This window comes from Polyodon spathula, unplaced genomic scaffold, assembly GCF_017654505.1.
Source record: "Polyodon spathula isolate WHYD16114869_AA unplaced genomic scaffold, ASM1765450v1 scaffolds_764, whole genome shotgun sequence".
In the NCBI taxonomy this organism is placed as follows: Eukaryota; Metazoa; Chordata; class Actinopteri; order Acipenseriformes; family Polyodontidae; genus Polyodon; species Polyodon spathula.
Genome location: NW_024472252.1, coordinates 399,665 through 421,063, shown reverse-complemented (window position 1 = coordinate 421,063; position 21,399 = coordinate 399,665). Strand labels below are relative to the sequence as shown.

Genomic DNA, 21,399 nt, shown 5'->3' with positions numbered 1-21,399 from the left:
CTCAACACTGCAGAAAACATTGTTTCGTGTTCAGATGAAAGCTAGGTTGTGTGTGCTGGAGGTTAGTCTATGTTGTCTGTAAAGCAATGGTGATGTGCTGTAGAACAGGGAGCAACCCCAGCATGACCCCACCTGGGCTCCCTCTTCAAATGTGTATAATACTGTAGTTTATAGATCTTTTTAATAAAATAGTATTAAAAGAAAAAGGTTGTACAGTTTTTCTGCCACACCCAACCCAAATATATATATCTTTTTTTTTGTTCTAGCATGTAAAACCTTCTGTCTTCCCGCTAATAACCTGCAGGCAAAACTCTATACGGGGAAACAGATCAGAGACATAAACACTGCCAGCTATGACTGAAACGTGCGTTGTATTTATCACATTACCGATACTCAGAATACAGTGCAATATGTAAAAGAATGGTTAAATGATATGAGTTGGAGAATGGGAGGTAGAGATCGATGTCTGCATGAGGAGGCTGGCTTGCCATTTTAATACTGCGCCAGGAGGATTCCTGTTGCTCAGCGCTCATCTAACGTGACAGGCTTCCCCCGTAACTCCAGGCTGCCTTCTAACTGGATCTGTGCATCCCAAACAAGTGCAGTCTATTAGCCACTAAGAAAGCGTGGATCAGAAGAAATACTGATCTTTTGATTATGTTCCTGATCTTTACCAGTCCAGTGGAAGCACCTGGTCAAGCTCTGTTCTGTACTTTAACCAGTTCACTGCTGTGTGTCACCAGACCGTTTCCATTCTTTTTACCATGTCATCTTCTGCTGTTGATTCAACTTATTCAAATTAGACTTTTTTTTTTTTTGCCTGTTACTGATTGGTTAGTCAGTTTTTCTCCCCCAGTATGATTGGTTAAGTTCCTGATTACCGCTCGTGGCTGGTAGTTCAACATCTCTGTGATTGGTTAGCAGGCTGGGCCGGGTGTTGTCTTCTGACAAATCAAATGGCCACTGGCTCACAGCAACACAATCAGGACCCACCTGAGAAGAGATGGTAATCGCGGTCCACCTCCCTGCACCTCACAGCGCTGTAGACAAACACAGGTTAGACAAAAATGCACTGGACGTGCAAAAGAAGTTGGCATATACAGTCTGATCAGGTGATCTGCCTTACCCAATGATTGCAGCGGGGATGAGGAGCAGCCATGCCCCAACCAGGAAGGGGAGCCCTTTCATGATGTGCAGAGTGGCAGGGTAGAGAGAGTTGAAGAAGCCCGTCGACACCAGCGAACACAGGCTTTCCACGCAGGCCACAGAGGCGAACAGAGCTCCTGTGAAGAGGGGAGACCAGAGAGTGAGGCCAGGATCATCAACCCACATCAACCTTGTCAATGAGCCCGGATATGCAACACCACATCCCCTGCGGTACCAAAATCATTACCAACAGTGAATCTAAGCTCCTGGGTTTCAGAACTCCCCAGGTGTATTATTTAAATGATCAGGAGGTTTGATCAAGCAGGCAAAGCAAACTTAACTTCCCAGTACCTGGTAATTTCAACATTGCAATACTTGTGTCAGTTTATAACCATGTACTGTAAATCCAATTTGTTCATACTTTAAAGAGTAAGTAGCAGGGTTCTGAAAAATACAGCGTTATACTTCCCCTCGTGTTGCTACAACTGTTTAAATAACATACCTGTCATTGTTCTTTTCATTGTTAACATCCTGACAACTTTTTACACTTATAACTTTAAAGTCTGTTTCAAAGCACTGTGAGCGCCTATCACATCTCACAGTAAACCCAGACCAGCTCTTGTTTTGTAATTCTAGGAAAAGTCCTTGAAGTTTAGACCATGCACATAAAACTGCAGCGGAACAAAGAACAGACTGTAAAAAAAAAAAAAAAAAAGAACATAACAAAAACTTTGTCCTAGGAAATAAAAAAATAAAAAACATTGCTTCATGAACATTAACTTAAATCACTTTACAGCTTTCTTTATAATGCAATATTTTAACTCTATAGCAGACTCTGTAGACAGTTCATCGTTCATTAATGAAGATGTTTGCCAGCCCTTAATTGGCCAGGGATAAAAGCTGCCATACCACCGGACTGGTCAGTATTCATGCTAACCCAGCACTGCCTGAATCACGCCTGTTAGTTTGGAGCTGATGTAGGCTGCATCAAGCAAACACGCTCACCTTGCTCAGATACATCCACGAGCTTGGACAGCTTCGACCGGAGCACAGGGGTTGTTGCCATGGCAAGGAAACGTACGCCGTAACCTAGGGAACCACAATGCACAGGTTAAAAAAAAGCTTGGAGCAGGTAACTCTGGTCCTGGAGTGCTGTTCCGCTCCAGGTTTAACTGGTACAGTTCCTGGTCAGTGGTTTAGTGCAGTGGTTTTCAAATCCGGTCCTGGGAATCCACTGTGTCTGCCTTGTTTTCATTCCAACTCAGCTCTCAGTTACTTAACTAGATCCTTAATTGAACTGATCATTTGCTTAATTAGACCTTTTTAATTGATTTCAGCTCTTAAACAGCTGCAGATTTCAAGTTACTTATAAAATGTCATAGCTAACCTGAAATCTGCAACTGTTTAAAGAGTTGAAAACAATTAAAAACAATTAAAAAGGTCTAATTAAGCAAATGATGAGTCCAGTAACTGACAGCTCAGCTGGAATGAAAACCAGCAGACACAGAGGGTCCCGGGACCGGGCTTGGGAAGAACAGAAGCACAATACTGTATTGGAGGTGCTTGAATCTTAATTTAATCATAATTCACTGTCACTGTCTACTGCATATAGGGGTGTTATTTAATGGCACCATCTACAGCGGCACTATTACAGTATATACTATTGAACTTATCCATAACTTCAACAACGCTCAATCAGAACTGCAAGGTAAACTTTAGAAACTAACTCAAGTAGACAAACGCTTCGGCTGGTTCCCTTAAACAGAGACCAGGCGAAACTTCTGCCCGCTTGACTTAGCTTCTTACAGTTTTATTAACTTACGCACTAGATATAAAACGGTTTCCTTTACCTGTAAACATGAGTGCCATGGTGTTGGCTAGCGAGATGACCACCAGGCCAGCAATGTTGGAGGCCAGGCCAATGATGGCCACCCAAGTGTCCTCCAGACACACCTGCAGAGCCCGCAGGCTGGCCAGGCTGCTCAGGTAAGTCAGGTGCTCTGCGGCCGAGCCGTAGCCAATCAGGGCAGAGCCCCAGCACAGAGGCGAACTCAGTTCATACAGCACGTACAGGTCCTTGGCTCCAAAGTGGACGGTGACCACAACGAACAGGGAGACAGCATAGAGCCACAGCTTGGACCGTCGACCCTGCTCCCCAGGGCAGCGGTACAGCCTGTAAACTGCCTTGTAATGCTCGGCGGAGAACAGCCGGGCTTCTTTATCGGGTACCACCGACTCCGGCACGAAAAAGTAAGCGTAGAGAGCTGTGGCCAGATTGGTGGCTAGGACTAGCCAGAAAGGGTTGATGTAACTGTTAAGGGACAAACAAAAAAAAAAAGTTTTTGGTTAATTGATGCGATTAAACCATTGTTGAGGCTCCTATTAAGCTATCCATTTAGCTTGTGTTGAACTTGCTGTTTTCTTGTGGATCTTCAAGACACTAAGCAGCACCCGGTCTAAACATTCTGCTGGTATTCATCATCCTCTGGATGTATGACATCAAACCTCTGAAAAATGAATGAATGATGGATAAATAACCGCACCCCTGTGCCCGCCGCCACTGACCCCCCACAATGCTCGCCAGCATCCCGGCCACCCCCAAGCAGGCCTCCAGAACAGCCACGCGGAAAGTGCGCGATCGCCGGTCGCTGGTGTCGGCCACGTAGGCGAAGCAGCCGGCCAGCACAGCGCTGAAATCCCCGGTCAGCCCACTCAGGAGGTGACCCAGCAGGAACCAGGCCACGGGCATTCGCAGGTACATCACCAGCAGGTACACCCCGGCCTGCAGCGCCATGCCCAGGCTCGGGAAGATGAGGACCGGCCGGCGCCCTACTCGGTCACTCCAGGGACCCAGCAGCGTCACGGAAAACAGCCCCACCGCGAATCCACCCAGGTTTATATAGAGGCTCCAGTGAGCCGTCAGCGTCTCCACTTCCTGAGAGAAGACACAGAATAGAAAAAAAATGCAAGACTAACCCTTTCATGCATGACAACCTCATATGGGGAACAAATAATAATTACAGTCTTTATAAAGATATATGGAAGACGCAAATGCATGATAGCCTCACATGAGGATGCCATTTTTTGACCCCATATCAAACAATGCAGTTCACTATTCCTGACACCAGACAGCTGAACACTGGATCAGTGTTGTTATTTAATTGGGAGAGTCAATGTAAATTAGGACTATATATTACTAATTAATAGGATATAAATAGCATCTTTTAAATATTGCGAACTGAAATATCATTTTGTACAAAAGAAAAATAAATATATTGAATAAACCTACACACATGTTTATTCAAGATGCTTTTTTTATTTTGTAAGACTTGTATTATCACAATGATTCAGATAATTAAGAATTAGTATAAATTAAGCAAGTGCTTAGAGCTCAGTTCAGGTGTTTATTGCTTTCAGTTTAAGGGCAACTTAAAAACCATGTCCCGTCCCGAAGTGTTCCTGAATTATGGGGCCAGATAAGAAGTTGTTAGTGTTGCTGGTTATTTTTAGCACACCTGTTATTTATGACCAAAGGCAATGCAACCCGTTTAATCTCGAGTTCACGACCTTGGCATTTAAAAAAAACCAAAAAAACAAGTGCTTGGAAAATGACTCACTTTACACTGGAAACGATTCCTTACGTCAATGAAGAGCCACACACGTTTTAATAACAACAACACTGAAAGTTTAAAACTTTCTTGCAGTGCGGTAACATTTAGGTCAGTGTTAGAACAGCGTATTTATAACAGCGAGGACGCTTATTTGAAACATTTCGTTTTAATTTGCACCGGTCTCGCTTTTTACCTTCTGCAGCGGGTCCGGGGGCCCGGTGTGGTTGCTGCAGCCTCCGCCTCGAGTGCCGTTGTAGCCCAGGTCTGCGCTGATGCGGTCCCACACATACTGAGTGCAGAGCGGCGCCTGCAGGGCCAAGGAGAACATGGAAAGGAACAGTACGGGTTCCACCGAGAACGGCAGCCCGCAAGAGAAGGGCGGGCATCGGCGAGAGCGGAGGGTCTGCGGCGGCGAGCTGCAGCGCTCTGGAGAGAAAGCCACCTCCAGGCTGGGGGTCTCTGAAGCGGGCGAGGCTGCAGGACCCCCGCCGGGGGAGCTCCTTGTCTCCGGGGCGTCCATGGCAGAGTCTATAGAAATCAGCTGGAGCGGTGGGTCTGCAGGCGTCACTATGAACTCTGGCATAGTTCAAAAGCTTGAAGTAAAGACGAGACAGTTTAAGTAATTTAAAACAGAGATACCGAAACAGTTCTAGGGCTTAACGTTAACAATAATCATACTTTAGATTTATGTAGCATCTTTAAAGAGAAGATATGCTTCGTGTTTGACGCTACATCATGTAGATGCATTTGTACTGGGCGTGCAGGTATTTATTCACGACTAGAAACTACACGGAAAACGACAAGCTCAAAGGACACCTTAAATGTTTTTTTTTTTTTCTTATCTAAAGAATTGAATACCTAACCCTAACCACATAACGCAATCAGCATTATAGTGATGACATGCTACTCCTTTTTGACACTGGTACGATAACCCGCGGGATAGCTGCTGTAAGTCTTTAACAGTATTATTATTACAAACGAAAAGGAAAAAAAAAATAGGCAAACATTGTGCAGCTGGTTTTATCTGCGCCGCTCTCAAAAGAATGCGTACATTTTGCAATGCGTTACAATCGTGTTTCACGGTCATTTATGAATTGCCATGCACAGTATAATAAATCCTAAAACCTGCATATGCGCGTATAGCGTTCAGATTGAACAGCTGCAGACCTGCACGGAGGCTTTTGAAGTGAAAATATCGGTTGGTTTCACATACCAACAAAATGACGTTACTTGTTGCCACAATAGGTAAATAAGTGATGATCGGTGAAACCAGCATTATTTTAGGTAAAGTGGTAATGGGGGGAGGCTGCAGTGGGGTAGCGAAACTAATAATGGGAATGACGTTAATATCAATAACATTTTTATCATAACATAAATAATGCAAGACCAGCATAAAAACCAGATAGCGATGCAGTACGTTAATGATGTACCAACCTTTAAGTCATTTCGTTCTGATCGCATGTGGTGATTTCATTATTGATCCAGCCGGTGAAATGCTTTCATCGGATTTTACATCAGATGCACTGGCAGTGCCGCTAGAGCGCGGGAGGGGAGAGGGTTAGACGAGAAGCGGCCGCTGTCTTTCTCTAGTTAAGAAACATGCCGTTAGAGACACTGAGCCGTCCTGTGCAGGCTAGAAGCTTTAACTGTGTCAGTGCTGGAAAGATAACTGCTTAAAACAGCTGTCCTGCAAACTTATCTAATACACAAATACATGGTCTTTTAAATTAGTTATCCTGGAGTACTCTTTCTGACAAGTTACTTGTTGTGGGAGTTAATACTGTATATGTTATTAACTCATTCTTTCCCAGACACAAGTTACAGAGCAAAGTTAAGGCACTATAGGTGCATGTGTGCTGAAGCAGCTCAGATTTGAGCACTGAATCAGCATTCCACACCGGTACTGGGTTACCCAGTAATATTTTGGGTTAATCTTCCATTGGAATTCCCATCTGAAGTGTCCTACACTATCTAGCACCCTTACCCCAGCCTGCATGGTCCCAGCTGAAGCACATGAAGTACTTAGCGGTGTGTCATTGGAGAGGTCCGGGGTTCTCTAGTAACTGCCAGTATAGATGCTCTGCTGGGAATCACTAGTGATTTCATTCTCTTTTTTTTTTTTTTTTTGTTTAACATTATTAATGAACAGCAGATGTCTTGTTCTGTTTATACGTGCTCTCCTTTAGCTGTAGAAAAGTTCATGCTTTGGCTTCCTCATCAGCGTACTGTAGTTTCTTGCAGACCTAAGCACGAAGGCAGTTTTTTGTTATTCACTGTTAATCATTTATTGCAGTATTGTTCTGATTATGTTCCTTAAGATATTTTTTTTTTTCTTTTAAATCTCCCACAATAAAGAGGAAACAATTAGACTTTCACCTGGATCTTTATTGTGATACCGACACATTGCACTTCGGCCTGTGCTTGGTGATAAAAGACTGTGAATTCCTTTACGACGTGGCCAGTAGATTGTGAGTCTAGTGATCACATGTAAGCCCTGCATCGATCGTTATTCACCACGCTTACGAACGGGGTCCAGCAGAAGCATTCGACACTTTGGAGCTGTGTCTCGCCTGCAATTCAAGACATTTCCGAAATCAGCCGCCACTTCACTGCCCTGTCAAAATGAGTGTGTTTTAACATTTAAGATCCGCATTCCCTGTTCTTTCCATTCCACGAATGTGTCCGTGGCATTGGAAAAGCCCTTGACTGTATCAGACGCTCTGATAGCCCGCTGTAGATAAGCTGGCAGGTACTCTGTCAATGTGGGACGACTTATCTCGGCTCAAGACCTGCCATATCAATTGCACACACTCTGCTTGCTTTGTAGTCTTTTTTATAGTGCCTAATGTGAAGTTTGCATTTTGTAATGAAGAAAAGTGAATATAATGAATAATAATGGACTCCTGCAGTTCAGAATGAGGTCGGGTGTCAGTCTCAGATCAGTGGCAGGGCTGAGCTGTGACTATTTTAATAGAAGCAGGTACTGCCTACATTGCCCTCAAATTGTGCTCCTTTAATAAAGTTACACAGTTACTCTCCCCCTTGATCCTCCCTCCCGTCTCCCTCTGGCCTGTGTTTTATCTTCTAGTTTAAAGGCCAGGAAACAAAAGGCAATTTCTCGGTCTACATTTTGGCAAGCATCTGGTTATCTGTATTACCTTTATAGCAATCTCAGTTTGCTCCCACATTGATTCTCATTCTGTCAGCAAAGTTAAGGTACGCTGCCAGGGCAGTGGTATGGGGTTGCTATTATCTTTACCAAATCATCTACAATAGCTACAACAATAAGGCACGAAACCAACAAGCACATGGCAAAACATCACAACAAAATGTTTTTAATCTGCTCACTATAAAGATGCAACCATTTAAATTATGTCTTGCGAGATTACTATCAAGACGAGTAGTGCCCAAACCTCTTGGTCGGACCTCTGCAGCGTGTTGATGAGATTAAGGTGAATGAGGAGGCCTCCCTTACTGGATCATTGTCAGCTGGCTTTCAGAGTTTGCAATTGCAGCACACCTCTGTAATGCTTTAGCAGGTTAACATTTTCTCAAAGACTGCTGGCTCGTCAGTGACATTCCCTGTTATCAGAAGAGGCGTAACCCGCTGTGGTTTTGCAATTTCTCCTGTGTCGTCTTCCATAGTAAAATAACATTGCCCTTTCCTAAGTCCCAGGTTAATATTTAATACTCTCCCCGCTCTCTATATAGCTTCCTCACTGCTTTGCTGTCTTTGCTTTCGGCTTCACTGAATCTGCTTTAGAGCCAAGTCGTGTTTTTTTTTTTTGGTTCTTTTTTCAATCAAATTCTGTTTCTTTTGCTTGTGTTTCTTTTGATATTTAATCAATACGATCATGGGTTCCTTTCGTAGCTGGATCTGGGAGTACCGGAATTACTTGATCATCTTCCTCACCCCGCTTTTGCTGTTGCCGCTGCCTCTGGTAATTCCAACAAAGGTGAGATTTTAGTTTGTGATGGACTCCAGCGTACCTCCCCCTCTTCTGCCTGCGGTTCTTCAGTTAGAACAGCAGGCAGCTTTGCAATGATCGTGTCTGAATAAAAGAATAATAATCAGTTACTACGACACTAGTGATCTGACTAGGGACAGCAGTCCTGTTGGAGAGTGGTGTCTTTTGAATAGACACTATCCTGATTTCCTTGTCTGTTAAAGTTGACCGAAACTCTGGATCAATGAATTCAAGGACTGACAACCAAGAATATCTGTTGTCTTCTTATCAGTGTGAGAAACTTTATCACGGGTCCCCTTTCCTTGTGATGATTTTTGGTTCTTTTATTTTAATTGGGATATGCTTAGATCATGTATGCTTCCTGGTACCTAAGAGATTCCTGTGCTGTAGCTATGAAATCAGATAGACTAGTGAAGAGAAACTGTCATATAGCTAGGAAGTGATCAGGTTCTGGGATGCAACAGCAACTTTGAGTTTACCTACACATCACAAAAAACAAAGAATAAGCAAATCATGAGACAGAAGGGACAGTGATAGTGCTCCTTTAGGCATTGGGGCCAATCCAGATCTGTATCAATGTATTGGTAAAATGGAAACAGTACATTATGTACTCCTTTTAAAGTAATTGAAATCCTAATGAAAAAGGTTTCGGGAGTAATCACCCATGAGAACAAACACAGAGTGAAAAGAAACACATTTAATTAAGTGCAATGAATGATTAACTGCTGTGAGCTCCTGGTCTCAAGCCTCTTCCTATAACCTTCTGTTTGCTTTCAGATTACAGCATTTGTGCAAAAACAAAATTGACAGTGCAGAATGCAAAGACTGCAGTGGGAGCTATGAACATCCCTGATATCAGAATACTGAGCTATAACTGCTGCTGGCTCTTTATGGGTCACTTTGGCTAGCAGGTATATTTGGACTGTTATACCTGGCTAACAACCCATGACCTGCCCTCTACCAAAGTCTGTCAGAAATGGTATTTTCCCTACTGCAATACACTCAATTTGAGATAAACAGCTGTTCTCAGGATCCGAAGGGATATATTGCAAAGGTTTAAACAGCATAAACCCACACCTCTTTAATTCACGCTATACAGCATAAGAGAAATGAGGTCCGTCAAGAAGGCAGGTTTATACATACATACACCAAGCAAACAAGACAAGAGTTCTCTGCCACTCTGGATTCTAAAGCTTCGTGATTCTAGAGTGCCCTCTTCATGCCCTGAACTCTGCAACATCCCTGGTAATGTACTGAGTGGTTTTTAGAGACTTTCTTATAACGATAAACGCTGCATCTGTCATTTTAGAAAATAACTAAACTGATACTCCTCCTCCCACCATAGCACATGTTTTACATATGTCAAAAAAAGGGCAGTTTCTGATTGCAGACAAGAAGTCCCCAATCCCTTCACACTCAACAGTGCAGGGTGGAGACTGACCCGGTTTTTGTTTCAATGTGTTTTTCATGTAGAAAAGCATTTCTCTAGCAGCTGGATAGCCCAGCTGAGTGTACAGCACCTGCGAAGATGTGGTGATCACTGTACACACCCACACCTTGTGGGTGTGAATTTCTGCCATGCTGTGAAGTTGAAAATGTGTAAAATGTTCAATGAAGAGAGTCACCACTGCCTTGTGTCTCCTGTGCTTGTAGGAGGCGTACTGCGGGTTTGCCATCGCCCTCATGGCTCTGTACTGGTGCACTGAGGCTCTCCCGCTGGCTGTCACTGCCCTCCTGCCTGTCGTGCTCTTCCCAATGATGGGCATCATGGAATCGGGAGATGTAAGGATGCAACCAAGACAGCCCACAGGCTGTGACGTACCCTGGAGACCACAGGCTTACTAGGTGTCATGATATGTGTCACGATATGATATGTATATATCGTGATACATGTCCTGATAGGTGTGATACATAGTAAGATCAAGTGTTCATGTCATGATTGATTGTTTTGTTAAAAGAAACCAATGAAATGAGAGAGCATGTATTCATTCCAACTGTAAAATATGCTTCACCTTCGTTCGAGAACCATTTGGGGAACTTTAGTGAGCTCTGTTGTGCTTTTGGTCTCGCATCACAATACAAACGATGCATACCTCAATTACAATATGATGCATCATGTAAAGAAAGCATCAATTCGTTATCATACCCCTAAGGCTTGCTGTATAATTGCAAGTCATGGTGGCTAAGGTGTTTATGCTTTTACTGTACAGCATGGCAGTAAATTGTGAATGCAGAACTGATTAAGAAAACCAACGCCTTTTACTGTACAGTAGGTTTATCGCTCTATTGAAGTAATTCCCCATGCACTTATCTCGCACACTGGACTACTGTAAGATGTAGCTGTTTAAGTTGCAGTAAAGCCTGAAATTGTCTAAACTGGCGTGCAGCGGGAGTCTGATGCATCATGCTGGTTAACCATTACTGTCTAGTGAAATTTACTTCCAGATTCATTTGCTTGTAACTCACAAGGGAAGCCTGATTGCCCTGTGTGTGCCCTGTTGTTTTGTGTCTGCAGGTGTGTAACCAGTACCTGAAGGACACCAACATGCTGTTTCTGGGGGGTCTGCTGGTGGCCATCGGTGTGGAGCAGTGGAACCTGCACAAGCGCATTGCTCTGCGAGTGCTGACCATCGTGGGAGTCAGACCGGCTCTGTAAGCAGCAAGTGGGATGAGAGAGTTACAGCAGCATTCACGCTGAGATCCGAGCTACTCCTTCAAGCGCACGGCTACCTTTTATTTCTGTTTTTAAATCAAATTTGACACGTAACGTTGTTCAAGTACTCTTGTTTACAGCCCAGCGGGTCCCAAATGTGAGGTTTCAAAGTGATAATTGTCTTTAATCGATGAGGAACTGATAATTTTAGTGCAGTGGGGTTTGGCCACCTGATTAGACAGAGAGGATCCTAATTAACCTAATATATAATATCGCCCATTGCATAACAGTTTGATCCATTCCTGGTTTTACAGTGAGTTTAATAAGAATACCCTTGTTACCTATACACTGGGGTTAATCAAGCTTGTAGCACAACCTGGACTGGGTGAAACTGCTATGCAACAGGAGTCTTATTTCCATCCCTGTCCTCTATGATGCCTGATGATGCCACAAATCGAAGAACAAAAGAATTGTGAGAACTTGAAAATACAGAGTCCATTTGCATGATATCGCTTATTAAGTTTTACAGCCTTGCGTTCCGCGGTGTTCGTGGCAGCTTGGTTGTCCATGGTAAGACGTGGTTTTGATGCGTGTGTTCCTGGTGACAGGCTGATGATGGGGTTCATGGGGACCACCGCCTTCCTCTCCATGTGGATCAGCAACACGGCCACCACCGCCATGATGGTGCCCATTTCCCAGGCCGTGCTGGAGCAGCTGGACTCCAGCGAGGCCGAGGCTGAACAGCTGGAGATCGGCAACGGCCAGCCGAACAGTGGCTACGAGCCGGACGAGAAGACAGACGAGAGACCAGCGAAGAGCGAGGAGGCGAAAGACACACCTAGTACGTTACAGACCTTATAGGAGTCATTTTGTTCAAAGAACATCAACATGAATAAATCCGTGCTTCTGTTCAAAAAGGCAACGGCCACGCAGTGAGCATCGAAGAGGGAGAGGGTTTGGCAGAAGCGAGGGCGCGGATTCGCAAGGAGAAGTACGCCAACCTGTCCAAAGGGATGAGCCTGAGTGTATGCTATGCAGCCAGCATTGGGGGCACTGCCACCCTAACGGGCACCACGCCAAACCTCATCCTCAAGGGACAGGTCGACGAGTAAGTGCAAGCAAGTCCTTGTGTGTGTGAAGTACGTATAGCATGAGAGCTGTGAATACAACTGTCAAAACTGGTGGATTCATTTCTAAATAGGGATTTATATACAAATGTGAAAATGCAGTTGATGTTTGACTTGTGTGAGATTTCTCCGATGCAGAGTGAAGGGTATAGATGGCTGTAGCCCCAGTCTGTTCTTCATCCACAGCCTCTCCTGGCCCTCGCTGAGCTCCGGGGGGGGGAGCGGTGCACAGTACCTTCTCGTTATCCGTCTCTTGTTCTTTCTGCAGGCTCTTCCCAGATAACGGAGACGTGGTCAACTTTGCCACCTGGTTTGGATTCGCCTTCCCCAATATGATCCTCATGCTGGTTCTGGCTTGGTTCTGGCTACAGTTCATGTTTATGGGTTTCAAGTAAGGCTCGCATTTCTTGGCACCACCAGTATGGAAGCATGTAAAATATGATTTTACTTCAAGTTGCAGTAAACAGTAATTATGCAGCCCTAGGTATAGCAGGGGTGTCATTAAATGCCACATTGCTCCCTTTTACAGTTCAGTAATTAATTTTCACTTACACCCCTATAGATCTGTTATCTATTTTACATAACTATGTAATAATATATAGAGGTGATTTTGTGTGATTAATTCTAATGATCATCTGCAGCTGTTAATAGGATAATTAATTACATGTTTTAAAGGCTGTATGTAACTGTTTATAATGGATCTCTAAAGTGTTACCAACATTTTCTTTGCTATTGCACTGAATTGAAACACACGCTTGCACGTCCTGTCAGCGCTGATTCTGATTGGGTTTCTGCCCTGCAGCTTTAAGGAGACTTTTGGCTGCAGAGGGCAAGTTTCGGAGAAGGACCGTAAAGCCATCCAGGTGATCAAGGACGAGCTCAAGAAGCTGGGCTCCATGACCTTCGCGGAGGGAGGCATCCTCACCGTGTTCGTGCTGCTGGTGCTGCTGTGGTTCACTCGCGAGCCGGGCTTCATTCCAGGCTGGGCCACCGTCCTCTTCAACAAGGACGGCAAGCAGTGAGTCAGACGCCACCTTCCCAGTGCACAACGATGCATAGAAATTGGTGCCCCCATCTCCCCCCCCCCACCCCCCCTCCCCAGGATTGATTACTGTAATGCTGCTGCAAAAATGCTCTGAAAAAATTTGAACAACTCTAGCACAGCACCCCTGTTTTAGCCTTGTTGCATTGGTTGCCAGTTGATTTTAAGGTTGGTTTTATTTTTTGTTTGCAGTGTAAGGCTGTGAATGGCCTTGCCCTGCTTTATCTGACTTCTTACGTCCTGAGCTGCACATTGCAGACTTTTGCCTGATTTCAAAAGTTTATTGTGTACTTTTCTTTTAAATCATTTTTCCAAACCTGTTGCTCCTTCACATCTCTGCTAATGGCAGTTTTTCATTTTCACCTCCTAAAGGAGTTTTGTTTTGTTTTGTATCGCCATCATTGATGACATTTTGTAAATGTGGTTTCATTGGATTTAACCAGACATGCACAGACTGGTGTGAAATGCATACTTTAAAACTGAAGCAATGGATTTTACTAACTGGCACATTCTCATTCTGATGAATAGAGATGAATAGCAGCTTGAAGGGGAGCTCTGTGCTTGGCAGTGTATGGCATGTCTCAAGTGACCAGCATGCATGCATGTACACTGTAGCTGCAGTTGATGGCTGTTTCTGTGTGGCAGGTTTGTGACGGACGGGGTGGTGGCTATCTTCATGGCTCTGGTGCTCTTTGTTATCCCCTCCGAGCTGCCCAGATGTTTCTGTTCGGGAAGCGGGAGAGGGGGAGGTAAGGAAGATTTAAAGATGTATTGTGATAGAACACATGGGTGAATCGCATCAGAATCGAGCATGTTCCTAGATTGCCCATATTAACCTCAGATGTGATCATGCACAGTGAAATGCCAGAGTCTCCTCACAGATTTCAGATCCGCTTGTGTTTTACTTTTGTCTTTGTGAGATTAAGCCATGTTCAGGCTGCTTTAAACTTAAACTATGAGAATGTATTCTGCCAGGATAACACAGAACTTCATAGACCCCACCCCCTGCAGATCAGAAGCTCTTGATAAAGAAAAGTAAAAGAGAAACCTTTTACCCAAACGCGATGACTCGGCATTGTTTAATCTGATTTTATCTTAAGAAATGGTTACTGGATTTGCCAAATGGTAAAGACATGGTCCTTATTCCATGCTTTCTTGAATGCACTGCTGTGTGCTTGCAGCTCTGTGTGGCCTTGCAGGTAAGACTGGAAACTGGTGTTTTTGTGAGCTGACAGACTGGGAGTCAGTGTGGCCTAGTGTCTTTTGAGATTTGGAGGGAGTGTGCCCTAGTGTTTTATTTTTACTCAGTAGGTGGATTTTGTGACTCCCCATTCATGTGCATGTTTGCTCCGTCTTTCTAGAGGACAGCCAGAAGATAAAAGCCCCGAGTGCTCTGCTGGACTGGGATACGGTTCACAGGAAGATGCCCTGGAACATCTTGCTGCTTCTGGGAGGAGGGTTTGCCCTGGCCAGGGGGAGCGAGGTAAACCCAGTGACACACACACAGGCTTCACTATCTCCAGCGCCTTAGAAGTATGAAAAAACATAAGCAAAGAAGTATTGGATTTTCAAAACCATAAAGAAAGGGGAGACAGTGATGAAGTGTTAATAAGAGGTGAGAATATTTCAAAGCATTGGTTTGCACTTTTTTAGGTTGTGTGTGACAGGAGTTGATTTACGTTTGTGTTTGTTATGTGAATCTTATTTTGTTACCAGCACCCGGCTCTTTGCCATCTGAGTGTGTAGCTCTTCTCTTCCTCTGCCTGCAGGTGTCTGGTTTGTCTGTGTGGTTGGGTCACGAGCTGGCTCCCCTGCAAAGAATCCCCCCCTCTGCCATTGCTGTGCTGCTCTGCCTCCTAGTGGCCACCTTCACTGAGTGCTCCAGCAACGTGGCCACCACCACCCTCTTCCTGCCCATTCTGGCATCCATGGTAACCAGCACTCTTTCACTTCTCACAGAAGTCATTATATATATATAGCATTTTACACACTGTTGAATTGCCCTGGAATGCATCAATCACCTATTAGTGGTTACCCTCAGATTAGCCCCAAAAATGGTTGTGTCCAGTGGAATTCCTTGGGGCTGTAAATTGCTCTAAAGAAATTCTAGCTGTGGTATCAGCAGTTCTGATCAACCCCTTTGTATAATCTATAGGGGATGTAATCAGTAACGCTCACCAGTGTTGTTGTGTGCGCTTGGTGTTTCCAGGCCCAGGAAATTGAAATTCACCCTCTGTACATCATGCTGCCCTGCACACTCTGCGCATCCCTGGCCTTCATGCTTCCTGTCGCCACCCCTCCCAACGCCATCGTCTTCTCATACGGGAATCTGAGAGTCGTAGACATGGTGAGTCCCTGTCCTCGCTCAGTCCACTATAGCACAGCGACCGCCCGTGGCTGATCTGCCTGTTTCTCTGAAGGTTTCGGAGAGACCTGTTTTCATGAAGTCTCTTCAGGGTAGCATAGCTGTTGCAGGTTTTATAGTGAACATTTTTCTTGAATGGCGCGAGTAAACGGCTTTGTATGTCTGCAGGCGAAAACTGGATTCATGCTGAACATTATAGGTGTGCTGTCCATCACGCTGGCCCTCAACACCTGGGGAACGGTCATATTCCAGCTGGACACATTCCCATCATGGGCAAACAAAACCACAACCCTTCCCTAAACCCACGGACAGCGAGAGAGGAGACGGGACGGGACCCTGAGCTCAGCTCTGCCCTCCACAGTCGTCATCACGGTGGGCGAGGGGCAGAGCGCTGGAGACACATGGGGGGAGTCAGCACTCTGACATTCTCACAACTGGCTTTTATATCTGTTGAAAAATGTCTCTCTGCTCAACTCCACTTTGCTCTATCCACCTGTCATCTCCACCAAGTGGCTTTTAAAAGAGAGAAAAAGAGAGAACTAGCGCAGTTAAACTTGTTCTCAATGTGCAGGTCCTTTTAATTGTTTACAAGGTGGGCCCACCCACTTTCCTTGACTCTGTAAAATGATCTACCTTTGCACAGACCACGGTCACTTTTTCTTTTTGCGCATGTTAATTTTTTATTACACATTTTTGTCTTGCCTTTGATCAACGACGATGTGTTGATCCCGAGGGGGAAAAAAACACAAAAACCGTGGCGATAAACAAAGAGGATCATTGCTTTTTAATATAATTTAAAGTCTTAAGCAAGTCGCTCAAATGTTGCACTTTGTAATCTGCCACTGTACCCAACACTCCAAGCAGTGTATACTGTAGTCTCAAGTATAATGTATTCTTTGAAAATCACACTGTGTGAATTTGTTTTTTGTTTTTTTTTTCAAATTCAAATATTGCTTGTCATTAGTTCCATTGATTTGCATTAATTTATTTTTCCACAAAATACTTCATTCTACCACCATAAACTCTTTGGTCCTGGAAGAAAGATAATTCAATTTCATTTATCATTTACCAGCCCTCCTTTGATTTGTAAGCTGTATATATTTTCGGATGTATCTTCGAAGGGCAGGGCTGGTGTTTTATTTCCAAGCCAGTCATATTAAGATAAACGCTTCTGCCATTTTTTTAATAATATTTTTTTGGGTTAATTTAACTTTTGGAAAGTGATCTGTTCTTGCTGTTATGTTTTATTTTGTTATTTTATTTCTTGTAAATGCAAAACCACAAAAAAAAAACTAAAATGTTTTGTAGCATTTATATACACCGCTATGTACAAACGATTCAAATTGGGAATTTAAACTAACTGAATTTTTTAAACAGTAAATATACCATTTAAAAATATGGATGAATATATATTTTTTTTTTATTGAACAATAAATCACATACAATTACAGCACATTTGCTCGGTTTAACCTCAGATCAAAATTATCAACATACAACTGTTTAATTATCGACTCACAACCGCATTCCCCGAAGGTCGTTATTGTCTTCAGCAAATGCAATGCTTTACCTAGAATAAAATGAAAACACGAAACCGCTGTAGTTACAGAAAATGTGATCACAGCATGGATTTGAGACCTGGCTAAATGAAATCAATCCAGTTTAATACCCGCGCAATGGAAATCCGCACCTCACTTCACATGCTGGTCAAGCTGTCGATAAGCTAAAGCAGCAGTTGGCTTCATCCCTCCTGTTCCGTTTTATTACAAAATCGAAATAAAGGATTTGCTTCAGCGAGGCTGCTCGGCCCGTGGGATCCCTCAAGGCTTTGAGCTCTAAAGTCCTTTAATTTATAAAGAAATATTGAAATAAATGTTCACTATTGTCAAACTGTGTGTTTCGAGTCTTTTACATTGTACGCTGTTGTGTGTGTGTGTTCCTCTCAGAAAAAAATAACGTGTGTATGTGTTGTGCATAACTATAAAACACTGCACGCTAAATGTATTAATATTGAAAGACACTTCATACATGTACGCGCCTTTTATGTGTATATAGCTAGGCTTGAGGAATTGCGGTTTGTCACTTTGACCCGATTGTTGCCCTACATTTTAACCAAGTGACCAGATGTCCATTTCAACAAGCCCCTCTGTTTACAATATATAACAAACAAGACACCCCATGTTCTCTGTCTTCATATAGTGTGTGTGTGTGTGTGTGTGTGTGTATATATATATATATATATATATATATATATATATATATATATATATATATATATATATATATATATATATATATAAAGAACACACATGTACAGCTGTGGCCAAAAGTTTTGCACCGCCCTGTAGAATAAAGTAAGTTTGCTTCATAAAGTCGAATAAAACCTGCTGAATAACGTTAACATACATGAACATGCGATTCACATGGCGACGGTTCCTCGTTTGACTACAGGTTCAAATCTGAAACCAGTAATTTAATAATTTAAGGGAATATATGCAAGAGAATGATCAGAGTGGTCTACTTGGACAGGTGGTCCTATCTACAGGTGGTCATATATACTAGACATGACTGGTTTTAAATTCAGCTCTCATTGTACATGTTATGTTCAGAGTCATTAGAAACTGTGTAGCTTAACTACAGGATAACAAATGCAGTTTATCAGTCAACTGTACCTATGAACCGAATTAAAAGCATCTCTAATTTTAATGGAAAGCATTGCGCAAGCACGTTAATGAATGTTTTGAAAAGAACATGCAGCAGGCGATCATTTCCTTTTCCCCCCTGTCCCTCTGGCGCCCCCTGCTGTAACAACCAAGCAGAGCAGTATTGCAATTAGTCACCAAAGTGAGTATAGAGAGCTAGATCCATGGAACATCTGCCAGAAATCTATCATGCTAACACATGTACGGCTAAGGTTACATTAATAGCGATTTTAATTGCATAAGCTTCAGCTAATTGGGCTAATCCGCAAAGCTGTAAATCCTTCTGCTTCTTGGCACCATCGTTCTTGTGGTTTTTAAAATATGTAAAGATAATGCCCCCCCCCCCCCCCCCCCCCCCCCCCCACGGCCTTTTCTAATCACAAAATCAACACGAAGCCTCGTTCTCTGTGCCTTCCCTGGCCTGTTATTGTGTAAAACGGCTTGGGCAAAATTCATCTCATCTACAAAAGCAAAAAATCACCATCCGCTTCCCTTGAGCTGCTGGTGTAATTGTCAATCACAGTTTTTTTTTTCGATTAAAACCATAGCAAAAAAAAAAAAAAAAAAAAACATCCCAGCAATATCCTTGAAAACCTCCTTCTACTTTGGCTTTTGCTGCAGTAGCAGGCACAAGCATATAGGATCACAGATAGACCTTCGCCTTGTTTCACAGACCCCGCTTATCACTAATCCTTTAGTAAAGTAATCCAGGTCTGTGAAACCAGCCCTACTCATAGAGTGATCCAGAGTGCTTCTGTATGATGTGCTGGAGGCTGCTGGGTTCTCTGCAGTAGGACCCCCCACCCCCCCTTTGGCTAGTTACAATAGGTCCTATTCCCAGTCCCAGTTTCTTGAGCTCCAGATTAAAGGTGGGAAAGCGGTTGGCTGATTGACAGCTCAGGCTGCATCATTGTTCTGTGCTCCTGACTGACTGGAAGCCCGTGGAAATGTTCCCGACGAGAGCAGCGATGAGTGACGGCTGCTGGCTGCTCCAGCGCCAGGTGTGCGGAGGTGTGGGATTGCTCCGCTGCCACTGTTTTGAATCCCTGACACCTTCACTACCTGCTCGATCAGCCTCGGGGACTCACGGTACAGGCCTGCGCTCTGAATACATAAACGCATGCGCACGCAAATCCATCTGTCATCAATCAGCCATGAAACTATGAAACGGAAGGAGGAGAACATTTCAAATGAAGACCACCAGTGAGAGATAGTGGACTTCCTTTCTCCAGTGGTATTAAAAACACAGAGCCTCTCTTTTAAACACAGGGTGCATCCCTGCTCTTTTCAGGAAGGTATTATTTACTGCGGAAGGTGATTTACAGACAGGCACTTCAAACAGTGCTGGGAACATGGTAGAAAAGAGAAAGGAGGGAGAGGGGGTGTTACTAACAGTATAGGCTTAAAGGAAACAGAGCAGGGCTAGTATTACCCCAAGCTCCTGGAGCTCCCCTGCTGGAGAGAGAGGGAAGATACAGACATGCCCAATAGAAAAAAAACCCCCTCCCATGCAGTATAGAATAAATCTGGATATATAAATGATATAAAGTATGTATAAGTCTTTCATAGCCTCCACAACTGACATTGTAAACACTGTTAAACAGAAAACGAAGTGTATTGCCAGTAATTGGTGGATGGGAAAGCACACACACAAGCGCACAAGTATGTAAATGGAACAAAATCTTGCAGTGCAGCTATTATTAATAAACACAGATCACTCCAGGTCCCATCGCTCTCTGATTGGGGTCATTTTGGCAGGTGATGTGAAAGCCGGCTCTCTCTAGCATTTCGATTCATGTCTTCCAGCCCCGGGGGAAGGGGGTGGAGGAATAAAAGCATATTTATTGCCTTATTACCAGCTGCCTGATTTAACTTGATGTAATCTTAGATACACTGAGAATGGAAAGAAAAGCTGTCACTCATCTTTAACCTTACTTCATTAAACTAAACTGCTCCAAAGAGAGAGAGAGAGAGAGAGAGAGAGAGAGAGAGAGAGAGAGAGAGAGAGAGAGAGAGAGAGAGAGAGAAGCCGTTTTGGTTCAGTAAGAAGGTAAGAGGAGAATTCAGTTTTGTTTTCTCTCTCTCTCTGTCTTAGCTCCTGTCTCTCGTCCTCTCTATAAAAGATCTGTGATCGTCCAAGTCAAACTCAGCTCTTCACACTCAGGACCGCAGCTCTCCTTTGGGACAGAGGTTGAAGTGCAGGATCTCTCCAGTAAAGTCATCGCTGTCAGAAGGCAGGCAGGCAGGCACTTTCCTACAGGACGTGAAGTGGGCCTCCCTCTTTCTTTGAGTGCCAGTTCTGGAGCGGGATAGCTGGAGAACACACAAGCACAATAAGACAAGCCTGGTATGGGTTTATTATTTGGGTTTGTTCTTTTTTTTATGATTTCTGGCTTGGTTTACAAGGCAGCTCAAAGGGCCTTTTCACTTCTGTGCCACACTGGTGTCAAGCTTCTGTTCTAGTTAGTTCAGCATTTTCCAAAGTTCATTGCTTTTTAATGCATATATAGGTTTAAGGAGATGGCTGTGGTAATAGTTCTATATGCCCCCCTTTTTTTTGTCTGGTACGAACACAAAATTGACCTAGGGTTGAGAGTCTGCCATTGGTGGAATAGTGATCAGTACGTTGAATTTAAACACAAGGGAATCCACGAACACACATGCAGGGAACTTTCCTTACTACACTAGCACGCTGTTTCTGAATTTAATCATACCAGAATGAATTCAAGTGGACTCATTCTGGAGCAAAAGATCTTAAATGCTACAGCGCCCAGACTCACAATTAACA

The 21,399-nt window shown here is 43.7% G+C and overlaps 2 protein-coding genes across 5 annotated transcripts; one reads left to right on the top strand and one right to left on the bottom strand.

Annotated features, from left to right (window-relative positions):
- Nucleotides 1-948: 948 nt before the first annotated feature.
- Nucleotides 949-6,273, bottom strand: slc46a1 (solute carrier family 46 member 1). 2 transcript variants are annotated; one of them, XM_041241108.1, is made up of 7 exons: nucleotides 6,192-6,273; nucleotides 4,951-5,350; nucleotides 3,690-4,081; nucleotides 2,997-3,457; nucleotides 2,152-2,235; nucleotides 1,127-1,283; nucleotides 949-1,040 (listed from the first exon to the last, which is right to left on the bottom strand). In XM_041241108.1, the coding sequence occupies exons 2-7, from the start codon at nucleotides 5,338-5,340 to the stop codon at nucleotides 983-985; spliced, it is 1,542 nt and encodes a 513-aa protein (XP_041097042.1). In that variant the 5' UTR covers nucleotides 5,341-5,350; nucleotides 6,192-6,273; the 3' UTR covers nucleotides 949-982. The 2 variants fall into 2 exon arrangements, with proteins under 2 accessions (XP_041097042.1, XP_041097041.1); XM_041241107.1 differs by lacking the exon at nucleotides 6,192-6,273 and adding an exon at nucleotides 5,436-5,520.
- On the top strand, nucleotides 5,230-17,788 carry LOC121308618 (solute carrier family 13 member 2-like). Of its 3 annotated transcripts, none has more exons than XM_041241106.1 (13): nucleotides 5,230-5,306; nucleotides 8,629-8,713; nucleotides 10,379-10,507; nucleotides 11,241-11,377; nucleotides 11,987-12,219; nucleotides 12,297-12,486; nucleotides 12,774-12,896; nucleotides 13,308-13,523; nucleotides 14,193-14,296; nucleotides 14,909-15,030; nucleotides 15,317-15,478; nucleotides 15,757-15,894; nucleotides 16,081-17,787. In XM_041241106.1, the coding sequence occupies exons 3-13, from the start codon at nucleotides 10,409-10,411 to the stop codon at nucleotides 16,210-16,212; spliced, it is 1,656 nt and encodes a 551-aa protein (XP_041097040.1). In that variant the 5' UTR covers nucleotides 5,230-5,306; nucleotides 8,629-8,713; nucleotides 10,379-10,408; the 3' UTR covers nucleotides 16,213-17,787. The 3 variants fall into 3 exon arrangements, with proteins under 3 accessions (XP_041097040.1, XP_041097039.1, XP_041097038.1); XM_041241104.1 differs by lacking the exon at nucleotides 5,230-5,306 and adding an exon at nucleotides 8,113-8,209 and having other exon boundaries at nucleotides 16,081-17,788; XM_041241105.1 differs by lacking the exon at nucleotides 8,629-8,713 and having other exon boundaries at nucleotides 5,267-5,306.
- The last annotated feature ends 3,611 nt before the right edge of the window (nucleotides 17,789-21,399 follow it).

Excerpts from the sequence above, each read along its gene's own strand:
- LOC121308618 (XM_041241104.1), top strand. The coding sequence starts at position 8,130 with ATGTCTTGCGAGATTACTATCAAGACGAGTAGTGCCCAAACCTCTTGG. Across the intron at positions 8,210-8,628 it reads AGCGTGTTGATGAGATTAAG|CTGGATCTGGGAGTACCGGA; the intron begins GTGAATGAGGAG and ends TTCCTTTCGTAG. Across the intron at positions 12,897-13,307 it reads TTCATGTTTATGGGTTTCAA|CTTTAAGGAGACTTTTGGCT; the intron begins GTAAGGCTCGCA and ends TCTGCCCTGCAG.
- slc46a1 (XM_041241108.1), bottom strand. The coding sequence starts at position 5,340 with ATGCCAGAGTTCATAGTGACGCCTGCAGACCCACCGCTCCAGCTGATT. Across the intron at positions 3,458-3,689 it reads CAGTGGCGGCGGGCACAGGG|TTACATCAACCCTTTCTGGC; the intron begins GTGCGGTTATTT and ends GTCCCTTAACAG. Across the intron at positions 1,284-2,151 it reads CGTGGATGTATCTGAGCAAG|GAGCTCTGTTCGCCTCTGTG; the intron begins GTGAGCGTGTTT and ends CCCTCTTCACAG.